This window comes from Osmerus eperlanus, chromosome 16 (genome assembly GCF_963692335.1).
Source record: "Osmerus eperlanus chromosome 16, fOsmEpe2.1, whole genome shotgun sequence".
NCBI lineage: Eukaryota > Metazoa > Chordata > Actinopteri > Osmeriformes > Osmeridae > Osmerus > Osmerus eperlanus.
The window spans coordinates 10048083-10060969 of record NC_085033.1 but is presented as its reverse complement, the minus strand read 5'-3'; the positions used below and the strand labels follow the sequence as shown (position 1 = coordinate 10060969).

Genomic DNA, 12887 nt, shown 5'->3' with positions numbered 1-12887 from the left:
GCCCATCTCACCTCGTACTCCTGGGAGAAACGGAGCCCGTCGTTGGCCTTGAGGCGCTCGATGTGGTCGGCCAGGTCATTGACAGAGATGGGCGGATGCTCTCTCATTCCTGAGGAGGGGAGCACAGGAGGAGAAGGAGAGAGGGAATAGAAACAGGTAGAAGACTGTCAGACATCACTGTCTAGCCACACTCAAGGTATAACACGCAGAGAATGGTTTGCACACACACACACACATTTGACCACAGAGATGAGTGAGGCTGCCAGAGACACCATGAGGTGGCTGGAACACAAGTGAGGGCTGAGGCATTGTGCTTGACAATGCATGAAGGGAGAAGTGAAGCGAGAGTGAAAGGGAGAACTCCGATGGACAGAGATACAGCAAACAGAGAGATAGAGAGAGAGAGGGAGAGAGAAAGGGAGAGAGATATCGGACACGGGTTGGCGAGGTCATCATGCTGAGTTTGCGCGGGAGGTGATGGAGGTGGACGGAGGTGTGGCGATGCACATGTGTGAGTAAACATGCTCCCGGAAGCAGGAAGCAGACATCTCCCTGAACCTCAGAGCAATGCTGGCGTGGCTGGAGCGGGTGTGGGTCCAGCGGCTGGCTGGGAGCCAGGCCCCAGTCTGCACACATCAGTCACACTGTCACTTCTCTGAAACCCCCCAACAGCTCACCACTCAAACATCTTCTCTTTGAAACTTCCTCGGCACAATAGAGCATCTTTTTGTCCCAGCCCGAAGGGCTGGGCAGGATTTAATCCGGCCAAACCCGCCTCTCTCCACATGGTTCTAGAATTCTCATCACCGAGTTATTGGATGATTTATGGCTAATCTACCGACACAAATTTTCCCTGGTGACTCTGAACTTGGCCTGGCTCTGGGCTTAAGTGGATTTGGAGAGACTTCATATAGCCAATGTGTGTCGCAGAAGGCCACGGAGAATCGTAAGAAAAACTTAACGGGCCAACAATGTACTAGTATGGCAAAAACACACACACACAGGATTACTATTACTGTTACTAGCGTGCATATAACATTACAGTGGCTAAAGGCTGGTTTGTCTGTGAGGATAATGGCTCACACACACTGGGACACAGCCCCACTACAAGCTCATTACAGCAGCAACACTGACAGTGAAGGGCTGCTAACTGGGACCATTCCACAGGACAAGACCTGACCAATTAAGCTAACCTAATATTAGGATGCTTAGACACTGGCGCCATTAGCTTCAGGGTGTGTGTGTATGTGTTTGTTTGTGCATGTAAAAGAGTGTGTGTTGGTGTGAGGTTACGTAAGAGTGTGTGCTCATGTGAGGAAAGTGTGTGTGTGCTTGTGAGATCATGTGTTCAGCCAGATCTTTTATGACCAATAGGACACTTGGGCAGAAGGCGGGGAGAGAGAAAGATAAGATAGCACCGCTAATTACATTTACATTTAGTCATTTAGCAGACGCTCTTATCCAGAGCGACTTACAGTAAGTACAGGGACATTCCCCCGAGGCAAGTAGGGTGAAGTGCCTTGCCCAAGGACACAACGTCAGTTGGCATGACCGGGAATCAAACTGGCAACCTTTGGATTACTAGCCCGATTCCCTCACCGCTCAGCCACCTGACTCCCCATTAATTAATTCAAATGTAACCGCAGCTCAACTACCCATTAAGTCCCTTCCTTAAGTGCTGCCTGCATGGATATCCTGGGCCTGAGAACACAACAGCATGACATCTTTCCACACGCACAGACACGGAGGCTACGCGCTCGAGGGCAGAGATGTCCGTCGTGATTGCGGCGGGAAAATGGGAGAGAGGGTGAGGGACAATAAGAGAAGGAAAAAACAAAAGAGAGAGGAGGGAGTGCGAAGGAGACTGTATATGTGACAATACACAGTAGGAGAGCAGACTAACTTGGAGTGTTGGGGCAGCGGTGAGAGCTGGGACCTGTGGAGAGAGAGATGAGGGGGGAGGAAAGAGAGAGCTATCAATGGAGGAGACTGGGCAGGCCTGTAGGTAGGTGGGTAGGTAGGCGGGTAGGTAGGTAGGCCTGGGGAGCAGGTGCAAGGACTGCTAAGAGTCTAGAATCATAACAAACAAGCTTCTGGGGCTGAAGTCAACCAGCTGACAGAGAGGAGAGGAGCAGAACTCGGCATTCACAGGACTCTATTAGAGAATATCACAGTGCACAGTCATGGGTGGGTCTGCAGTACAATGCAGCACCATATGTGTCAGGCAGTACGAATAAACCTGCCCTTGCTTTGAACAGCTGGTGATATGTCTAGGCTGCAGGAAGTATTGACTGGAGGAGAGAGAATGGGGGAGAGAGAGAGAAACAAGCTAGCAGGTTGCTTAAAGGAAATTACGATGCCAGAAAGGGAAGAGAGAAGACATGGGTGTGGGAGAGGAGGAGAGGAAGAGAGGGGGAGAGGAAGAGAGGAGGAGAGGAAGAGAGGAGGAGAGGAAGAGAGGGGGAGAGGAAGAGAGGAAGAGAGGAGGAGAGGAGGAGAGGAAGAGAGGGGGAGAGGAGGAGAGGAAGAGAGGGGGAGAGGGGGAGAGGAGGAGAGGAAGAGAGGAAGAGAGGAAGAGAGGAGGAGAAGAGGAGAGGAAGAGAGGGGGAGAGGAAGAGAGGAAGAGAGGAAGAGAGGAGGAGAGGAAGAGAGGAGGAGAAGAGGAGAGGAAGAGAGGGGGAGAGGAAGAGAGGAAAAGAGGAAGAGAGGAGGATAGGAGGAGAGGGGAGGAGGAGAGGAGGATAGGAGGAGAGGAAGAGAGGAGGAGAGGAAGAGAGGAGGAGAGGAAGAAAGGAGGAGAGGAAGAGAGGAGGAGAGGAAGAGAGGAAGAGAGGAGGAGAGGAAGAGAGGAGGAGAGGAAGAGAGGAGGAGAGGAAGAGAGGAAGAGAGGAGGAGAAGAGGAGAGGAAGAGAGGAGGATAGGAGGAGAGGAAGAGAGGAGGAGAGGAGGAGAGGAAGAGAGGAGGATAGGAGGAGAGGAAGAGAGGAGGAGAGGAAGAGAGGAGGATAGGAGAGGAAGAGAGGAGGAGAAGAAGAGAGGGGGAGAGGAAGAGAGGAAGACAGGGGGAGAGGAAGAGAGGAAGAAAGGGGAGAGGAAGAGAGGAGGAGAGGAAGACAGGGGGAGAGGAAGAGAGGAAGAAAGGGGAGAGGAAGAGAGGAGGAGGGGGGAGAGGGGGAGAGGAAGAGAGTAGGAGAGGGGGAGAGGGAGAGAGGGGGATAGGAAGAGAGGAGGAGAGGGGGAGAGGAGGAGAGGAGAGGGGGAGAGGAGGAGAAGAGAGGGGGAGAGGAGAACACGCTCTTCTGTCCACGCTCTCAGGGAGGCTCAGCCTGTTTTAGCCTGAGCAGGGGGGAGCGCCGTCTTTAATAACCTCAGAGCACAGCAAGGACGTACAAACAGGGAGAGAGATAGAGAGGGAGCGAAAGGGAGAGGGAGGGAGTGAACAGACAGAAGGGAACTGACATTTTCTCTCATCCCCATTGTTCCCGTCTCCTCGCCTCACCTTGACATCAGAGGCGGCCCAGGACTCATTACCAGAGCGCCAGGGAATGAAAGGAAGAGAGGGGAGGCAGGAGTGGGAGGAGGACTGAAAAGAGGGGAGGGCGAGGGGTTGGCGGGCGGAGGAAGGGAGGAACCCGAGAGAGCTGAGCCCTATGACAACCCTCTCGCTCCCCCGGAGAGAGAGAGAGACAAACGTGCCACGCTATTCAAAGAGCTCATCCAGGGAATCTGCATTCACTTGGCTGAGCTAAGTGTCACCGCACAGCGCTGGGGACTGTAGTCACACTACTGTGTTGTCGACGAACAGGGTTTGAGGTTGGTGGGGATTGCAGCCCGGGCAGGATAGTGGGTGGGAAGGTGTGCTGAACGGGGTTTGTTAGAAAGCTCAAAGTCAAGAGAAAGTAACCCTCCCGTGTTTTACGGTTGAAGTTTCTTACGGTATTGTCAGAGAGGAACAAAAAAAGGGATAAGTTAGGAAAAAAAGAGAGAGAGAGAAAAAGAAATCTATTATCTTTGAGAAAAAGATAATAGACAGGAAGAGGGCAGCGTGTCTAGAGTGGAGTACCTGGGGTCTGGTAGTTGAGCCTCCTCATCTCCACAGGGTCAGAGGAGTTGGCCAGCAGGGAGTCCTTCACCCCTCCTGAGTGCTCATCCTTGGGCAGAGGAGACGCCCGCTTCCTGCAGGGGCACCGGGCACACGGGAAGGGTTCATTACCATCACAATCACTCGAAATCAGGAACCATACAGAGACAGTCAACAGTGTACTGTGGAAACTCTCTCAAGCAGTACAGGTGGCTGATGGTGCTACTGGGCTTCAAACGGCCACATTCTGGAGTTTTGGACAGGACAAAATGTTGTGTGACACAGTGTTAAATGCTGTGTGATTTGAAACCAACTTAAAGGAGTGACGGTATTGAAGGGTAGGAGCTCGGGTTGATGACTGTGTGCTGAAAAGCCCAGTCATTAGGGAGAAGAGTTTAAGTTTGCGATCCTCAAGTCGGCAACTGCTGTTTGATGGTTCGGTAGGAACAGCATAATTTCCCCTGAGGTGGGGACAGTTTAGTTGCTGGATAGATGACAGCTGTGTGTGTGTATGTGTGTACTGTTTACTGGGTTGCCAGATTGAGAGGAAAACAGGCGGATGCTGTAATTAGCCCATCAGCTGGGTGGCACAACATTGTATAATTATACTGGTCGTCCGGCACCTGTGATGCCCAGCCCAGCCCCGCCCAGCCCAGCTCAGGTCTAGCCCCAGCCTCAGCCTCAGCCCCAGCCTAGGCCCAGCCTCAGCCCAGCCCAAGACAACACCTAGCACAGCCTAAACCAGCCCAGCCACAGCTCAGCCCATGTCAGCCCAGGCCTAGCCCCAGCCCAAGCTAGTCCTAGCCCAGCCCCAATTCTCTCCATCCACTTAAAGGAAAATTCACAGCACAGCTCGACAGCATGCTAATGCACAGACAGCCGACTCCTGTCAGCAGACCCAGTCTGAGACACACACACACACACACACACACACACACACACACACACACTACAGCGAGACACACGCAGACAACCCCCAGAGAGCAGAATGGAAATGGGCTGCAGGAAGCATCAGGGCACCCGGTGGAAATTTCACATCTCATCGCGCTCCATTTGCAAGTTCCCAGCCCTGGTTCAGGCTGCCTGTCCTCCCTTGAAGCCCACTGTGGTGAGAGGGGGCAGCACCCCAGCCAGGCTGTGTACATCCACACAGTCCAGCTGACGCCGAGGCCGGGGCCACCGCACACCTGTTATCTAATGCTGACAGGGCTTACGCTAATGCTGGCGGCGGGACGTCTTATCTCCACCAGCCATCTCTCCCTCTGTGGTGCAGCGCGGAGCGGGAACCCTGCTTCATGCTAGGGGGTGGGCCAGGCCTGTGGGCTCTCCTCCCCCCTTTCCTCCCCCCTCCTTTTTCTACTCGCCTTCCTTGTCTCCTTTGCCCCCCCCCCCCCCCTATCCCTTCCCCTCCTTTGTCCAAACAAACCTCTACCTCTACCACCAGGCTAACTTAAACATAGACGCTCAATAGGGGTATTCATTTGGATCTCAGAAATAGAGGTGAAGGTGTGTGTGAAGTCTGTGTCTGTCTGTCTGTGTGTGTATCTGTCTCTGTGTGTGTGTGTGATAAGAGTCTGTTTAATGAACAGACTCTTTGTGGAGACTCGGCGCTACTCGGGAGTAAAATGCTGAAAGGTTTTCGAAACGGAAAATGTCAGGCTGGGAGGACGGGAACATTTCTATTTCGCCGTCTCCCCCATCTGGCATTTGCTTCACAATGGGCCATTCAGCTCCAGGTGAGCCAGCAGACAGGAGGAAGGCCGGCGTCCGTTTGGAGCAACCTCGAAGCTGCACCCCGACACTCCCCGAATGAAACACGGCGTATCGATGCACAGCTTCAGACACCGCATCTACAGACACACACTGACACCAGACAACGTGAAACATGCAGTTTTACAACAACACAACCTGGGGCGGGGGGGGGGTTCTATTAAATGACACCGAAGGCCTGCAGTGTCTGCTAGCGTCGGCGTTTAGCGGTGTAAGGTGATTACTCCGCGCGGCACGTGAGGCAGGCATCTGAACGCGTCTTCCACGTGTGAAGATGGAGGTGCTACGCAGACACTGCAGCCCAAGAACAGACAAATGAACGCAAGCACCAGCTCGACGACAACAGATGAAGCGGCCATGACACAGCGGTGACAGTACCCACCTTTCCTGTTTGCTGCATTCAGACAGCAGAGAGAGAGGGAGAGATCCAGGGGTGAGTCACAGCACACAGTCCTGACACCAACATGGGGCTACGGTTACATCCACCAGTGCGTGTGTGTGTGTACTAGTCACTCTGCACTGTTCTCGAGGGGGCTTAACTATTCCAAACCATTGGTGCAGAAGAGACTGGGAGATTGGGTTACTAACCACCAGTTAGACCTGCGAGCCATGGCAGCATGCGTGCGAGCAGCCCACAGTTTGGTTTAGCGACTGTGTACAGGTGCAATAACAACTCGGCAAGAGTTCCGACTTGTCTCTGGCAAACACACAGTTCCAGGGGGAAGACCTCCCACCTCATTCCCCCCCTGCCCCCCTTCCTGGTCTCTCCTGCCAATCTGCCGGTGTGGAGACACTTCTGGGGGACATAGTGCTTACTCCTCAAAGGGGGGCCTGTCTGAAGGCCTATTATTAGCCAGGCTGCAGCAGACATCGGACACACACACACACACACAGGAAGAAGACTGGAGATGACAGGCCTAAGAAAATGGGCCCTACCGCAGTGTGGCATGGATGAAGTCATCCGTGTGTGTCACTGTGTGTGTTCTGGGAGAGGGAGCGGGCCAAGACTCACATATGAGCCCTCTCTATTTCAGGCTAGCTTTCGCTCTTCCTTTTAATTCGCAACGTCAGGTTAAAGAGCAATGGGAGTCAGAATGCCGTCATACTCGTTTCTGCTTCAATAAACCTCCCTCACATTCTACTGCCATGACATGGAAAAGAACCAAACCTGGAAGTGATGAGTACTCTGTTCTTTTTCCAGAGTCCTCCGATATCAAAGGGACGACACTAATCGAGGTGCTAAACGCAGGTCTTTCAGTTGAAACCCTGTGGATGCACCTGCGAGGTTCAGAGCCGGACGGGGCTGGATATGCTCCGCCCCCTGCAGGTTTCCGTTGGTTGCCTCGCCAGGCTCACGCTCAGGCCCTTACCTCTTGAAGAGCAGGATGGCGATGACGATGATGATGATGAGCACCACGGCCAGCACCGGCCCCATGACCCACAGCATCTCTGGCTGCTCCACGCTCCGGGCCACCCCGGGGGCCACCTGGATGGGGTCCGAGTAGGGGCTGGCTGAGAAGGTCCTCTGAAGGCAGGGGGGGGGGGGAGAGAGAGGTGAGCAGGGGGAAGCGGGAGACAGAATACACCATGGTAACTGTTGACAGAGAGGAGCGCAGCGTCGATTGTAAACACTGGCATGAGTGAACGGTCCTTTACAAACACGGCTATGTTACCTATTGCAATGAAGCTAGTAGGGCACCCTCAGAAGTTAGTATTCCGAGGCACATCAAAAGCACAGCGCAATTACTTTCAAATCACACTGCTCAGGAGCTTCACACACACTCACACATTAATTGGGTCTTGGTCTGATGCTGACGGCAGTGACTGTGAGAGAAAGGAACACGAAGCCCACCAAAGAACACATTTCACGTTCAGAAACCAAGCCTCCCTCCCACCTGTGACATTTAACTGTAACTGCAGTTACCAGACAGGCTTGAGGAATGACAGGGTCGGGGAGAGTGCTACACGGATAGCTGTACCCCCCAAAAAAAGAAGAAGGAAAAAAAAAAAAAAAAAAGAGTGAGAGTGTGCGTCTCTTGGGAGCTGAGATAAATGGGGGCAGAGGAAAGGCCTCATCTCCTCTTCATTAGTGTTCATACCGTGACGGAGGGAGGAGGAGGAGGCAGTTACCCCCCCCCCCCGTTTTAAATGAGACATCCCCCTGCTTTTTCCTCTTTAAATGAGGAGGGATGGACGGAGAGAGAAAGACGACGGAGGAACCCAGAGTGAGGTTAAAAGAACGACAGAGCTTGGAAGGAGGAGAGGTGAGAGATACGGGAGGTAAGGAGGGGAGGCATGAAGAAGGATCAGGAAGTGTCATTAGCGCTCAGCATGTCGCCCTTATCTGAAGAAGAGAGAGAGAGAGAGCAAGAGAGGAAGAGAGAGGGAGGGAGAGAGTGTGTGAGAGAGAGAAGCATACAGACAGGCAGACACGGCCCCCTGAGGGCTGGCCCTGGCCCCCTCGGGTCCCTTAGACTCCCAGCATGCAATGGGGGTGTCAGGGCAGCGGGAGCGGTAATCCGGATCATTAACGGCGCAGCACTCTGCTCTAAAACATGCAGGGAGATATTAATTGGAAAGATAAGCTGAAATTAGCTTGGAGAGACCCCCAATATGAAGTTCAGTTATCTAGCTATACTAATGGGCAAAGGCAGAGAGATGAGTACGTGTGTGAGAGATAGAGTGTGTGTGAGTGTGTGAGAGAGAGGAGAGAGAGAGACAGAGGGAGCTTGTGTGTGCGTCACAGTGCATGCGTGTGGAGTGCTACACGTATTTCTATGTCCCTCTGCACGTGACGACACGCATGCTTGCACGCCACTGTGAGAGAGGGAGAGGCCAAACAGGAGATAAAAAGGTCATGAAGGCAGACCAAGATCCCAAACGTCTCTGCTACCCTTCCCCAGGGCACTACCCTGCTACCCTCCCCAGGGCACCACCCTGCTACCCTCCCCAGGGCACCACCCTGCTACCCTTCCCCAGGGCACTACCCTGCTACCCTCCCCAGGGCACCACCCTGCTACCCTCCCCAGGGCACTACCCTGCTACCCTCCCCAGGGCACCACCCTGCTACCCTCCCCAGGGCACCACCCTGCTACCCTCCCCAGGGCACTACCCTGCTACCCTCCCCAGGGCACTACCCTGCTACCTTCCCCAGGGCACTACCCTGCTACCCTCCCCAGGGCACCACCCTGCTACCCTCCCCAGGGCACCACCCTGCTACCCTCCCCAGGGCACTACCCTGCTACCCTCCCCAGGGCACCACCCTGCTACCCTCCCCAGGGCACTACCCTGCTACCCTCCCCAGGGCACTACCCTGCTACCCTCCCCAGGGCACCACCCTGCTACCCTCCCCAGGGCACTACCCTGCTACCCTCCCCAGGGCACCACCCTGCTACCCTCCCCAGGGCACCACCCTGCTACCCTCCCCAGGGCACTACCCTACTACCCTCCCCAGGGCACTACCCTGCTACCCTCCCCAGGGCACCACCCTGCTACCCTCCCCAGGGCACTACCCTGCTACCCTCCCCAGGGCACTACCCTGCTACCCTCCCCAGGGCACCACCCTGCTACCCTCCCCAGGGCACTACCCTGCTACCCTCCCCAGGGCACCACCCTGCTACCCTCCCCAGGGCACCACCCTGCTACCCTCCCCAAGGCACCACCCTGCTACCCTCCCCAGGGCACTACCCTGGGCTCCATTCACACCCAGTTCCCTCCATATGAAGAGCATGCCAGGAAGATGGGGAGCTGCCCGTGGGAACAGCCTGCCTCTTTTCTGAGGACAATCCGGAGAAACCTTTGTGTGACCAGCGACCGCAGCTGTGCCTCTTTGCAAAGGCAATGAGGAGCCGTGTGAGAAAGAAGGGAAGAGTATTGGAGAGAAGGAGAGAGGAGGAGGAGAGAGGAACCAAACGAGAGTGCTTTGTGACGCTCAAAGCAAACACTGGGATCATTCATTTGAATGGTCCTATCTGATAGAAGCTCAGTCACGCCGTCCCTAAAGCCACCACTGGCAGCACAGAGCCACAGTGGGCCGATAGCATCACGCAGCACAGGGCGTGTGCGTGTCCACACGTCTGAATGTGTGTTGTAGCCTTACGGACTGTGTGTGTGCGCGCGCGAGTCTGCCTTTGTGTAATAAAGTTTCGTTCGAGAGTGCTTCTGCTTCAGTTTTCCTGCTCCTTTATCGGGCGTTCTCCAGAGTCCATAACAGAGAGAGAGAGAGAGAGAGAGAGAGAGAGAGAGAGAGAGAGGGTGAGAGAGAGAGAGGGTGAGAGAGAGAGAGGGTGAGAGAGAGAGAGGGTGTGAGCTTTCCGCAGGGCGAGACAGAGAGGGGAGACAGTGAAGCCGAGGGAGTGTGGGGGTGTTGCTAAAGAGACAGCTCTAATGTAGGAGTTCTCTGACCCGCGGGCTAGCAGCGCCTCAGCTAGCCAGCTGGTGAGACCGGGAGTCCCTGATGAGAACCACCAGCAACATGCCGCGGAGCTCAACCTCACCGTCCACCTCGCGTCTTCACAGCAACGTCGAGAAGATGGCAGCCAGACAAACAAGCGAATGTACGTGTTAAGACACACACTCACACACGCGGCTGATGTGTGCCTTCCTGAGGCGGCTGCGAAATCGCACTGACCCAAGACTTCTTCATTGTCTCACCGTGTGTGTGTGAGAGAGAATGTTTGTCAGTTTGTATGTGTGTGTTTTGTGTGTCTGCAAATGTGTGTGGGAGGGAGAAGTGGGGTGCATAAGAGTAGCATGGCCTGTTTGTCAGTCTGTTTCTGCTAATGCAGCTTTTATCTGGGAGGAACAGAGACGGCGCCGCAGGTCCCCGCTAACCCTGAGAGCTGACCCTCCTCTCTGTCTCTCTCCTCTCTGTCTCTGTCGCTCTCCTCTCTGTCTCTGTCGCTCTCCTCTCTGTCTCTGTCGCTCTCCTCTCTGTCTCTGTCGCTCTCCTCTCTGTCTCTGTCGCTCTCCTCTCTGTCTCTCTCCTCTCTGTCTCTCTCCTCTCTGTCTCTCTCCTCTCTGTCTCTCTCCTCTCTGTCTCTCTCCTCTGTCTCTCTCCTCTCCATGTTTCTGTCTCTCTCCTCTCTGTCTCTCTCCTCTCTGTCTCTCTCCTCTCTGTCTCTCTCCTCTCTGTCTCTCTCCTCTCCATGTTTCTGTCTCTCTCCTCTCTGTCTCTCTCCTCTCTGTCTCTCTCCTCTCTGTCTCTCTCCTCTCTGTCTCTCTCCTCTCTGTCTCTCTCCTCTCTGTCTCTCTCCTCTCTGTCTCTGTCGCTCTCCTCTCTGTCTCTCTCCTCTCTGTCTCTGTCTCTCTCCTCTCTCTGTCGCTCTCCTCTCTGTCTCTGTCGCTCTCCTCTCTGTCTCTGTCGCTCTCCTCTCTGTCTCTGTCGCTCTCCTCTCTGTCTCTCTCCTCTCTGTCTCTCTCCTCTCTGTCTCTCTCCTCTCTGTCTCTCTCCTGTCTCTGTCTCTCTCCTCTCTGTCGCTCTCCTCTCTGTCTCTGTCGCTCTCCTCTCTGTCTCTCTCCTCTCTGTCTCTGTCTCTCTCCTCGCTGTCTCTCTCCTCTCTGTCTCTCTCCATGTTTCTGTCTCTCTCCTCTCTGTCTCTCTCCTCTCTGTCTCTCTCTCTCTCTCTCCTCTCTGTCTCTCTCTCTCTCTCTCTCTCTCTCTCCGTGGAGCTCATCCACCTCCTCCATCAACACCCCACCAAGCGACCCCCTCCACCCCTCGGCCAAAACCTATTAAATCTCCTTTGAACACAACTGCGGTACACACATTTGAATGTTCTCAGTTTCTGGCTTACCTTCTCATATCAAAGTCACTGAGCAAACACATTAGCACACCCCGTCCTCCTCTCCCTTCCGCTCTCATCCTCCCACCGCCCCCCGTCAAGGCTTCTGACGGGGCAGAAGAGATTCCCTCTTTTCCCTCTCTCACGTCCCCTCTCTATCACACATCATACAATATGTCATGCTCCCCACATCCATCCCTTGCTCTTGACTTCCCTCTCTCTCTCTCTCTCTCTCTCTCTCTCTCTCTCTCTCTCTCTCTCTCTCTCTCTCTCTCTCTCTCTCTCTCTCTCTCTCTCTCTCTCTCTCTCTCTCTCTCTCTCTCTCTCTCTCTCTCTCTCTCTCTCTCTCTCTCTCTCTCTCTCTCTCTCTCTCTCTCTCTCTCTCTCTCTCTCTCTCTCTCTCTCTCTCTCTCTCTCTCTCTCTCTCTCTCTCTCTCTAAATGATACTGTTTATACACACCCAGCATCCATCATCCCATTTCACACCTCCTCCAGCTTGTTTATCTGCCTGGGGTACTACTGTGACATGAAGGCACTCGTTCTCTTCCTCCCTTCCTCTTGCCTTCTCTTTTTCTCTCCAATTTTCGCGACACCACTGTCACCGTTTAAGAGTGGGAGTTCGAGTTCATATGTGAGTGGTAATTAAGCAGGAGTTGGGTGTATTTGATGTGTACTAGGGGTCCACGATGTAAAGACACGTCATTTAGCTCACACCGGTGTTAGTTCCCTGGGTGGATTTTAGTACCTTCCAGAGGACCGGTGACTAGTAAATGACCCTGCAGGCTACAGTCTTTCAGCCTGTATAGACTACAGCCTGACATAGGGCTTGACGTGGGGATGAAAACACCTAAAGGTGTCACCACGGAGATGAAGCTACAGCACGCAAACTGTCCTGTCAGTTTGGATGGATCCGTGGAACCGTTTGAGCTCAGCATTGATTTCACCAGGAGACGAGGCCAGGCTGACCGGTGTGATTGACTCGATCTACAGTGTATCATCCACACCCAGGGTTCAGGAACATTAGTGATGGTGGGCGAGGAGGGAGGGGGGGGGGGGCAGAAGTTGGGGTGCGGGGGAGAAGGGCTTAACAGTCCCCTTTGAAGTGAATGGTCTCAGGGTCACTCCTCCTTCACCGTAGCCCCACTCCCTCTCTCCATCTCCAAGCAGGGGGGACGGAATTAATAGTGAGGCGTTAGGAACACTTAAGAAGACCTCTTCATGGGAATCAGCTCTGCTTTACACAGCTCCCTGTG

The 12887-nt window shown here is 54.2% G+C and overlaps 1 protein-coding gene across 12 annotated transcripts in view; it reads right to left on the bottom strand.

Annotated features, from left to right (window-relative positions):
* The window catches only part of LOC134036861 (receptor-type tyrosine-protein phosphatase F), a 111293-nt gene that overhangs the window by 10778 nt on the left and 87628 nt on the right, over positions 1 to 12887 (bottom strand). For 8 of the 12 annotated variants that reach the window (XM_062481995.1, XM_062481994.1, XM_062481997.1 and 5 more), the window contains 4 exons: positions 7222 to 7376; positions 4064 to 4176; positions 1904 to 1936; positions 12 to 109 (listed from right to left, as the gene is read on the bottom strand). In XM_062481995.1, the coding sequence (XP_062337979.1) occupies positions 12 to 109; positions 1904 to 1936; positions 4064 to 4176; positions 7222 to 7376 (399 nt within the window). The remainder of the gene's footprint in view (positions 1 to 11; positions 110 to 1903; positions 1937 to 4063; positions 4177 to 7221; positions 7377 to 12887) is intronic. The other 4 variants (XM_062481998.1, XM_062482000.1, XM_062482004.1 and 1 more) reach the window with 1 other exon arrangement.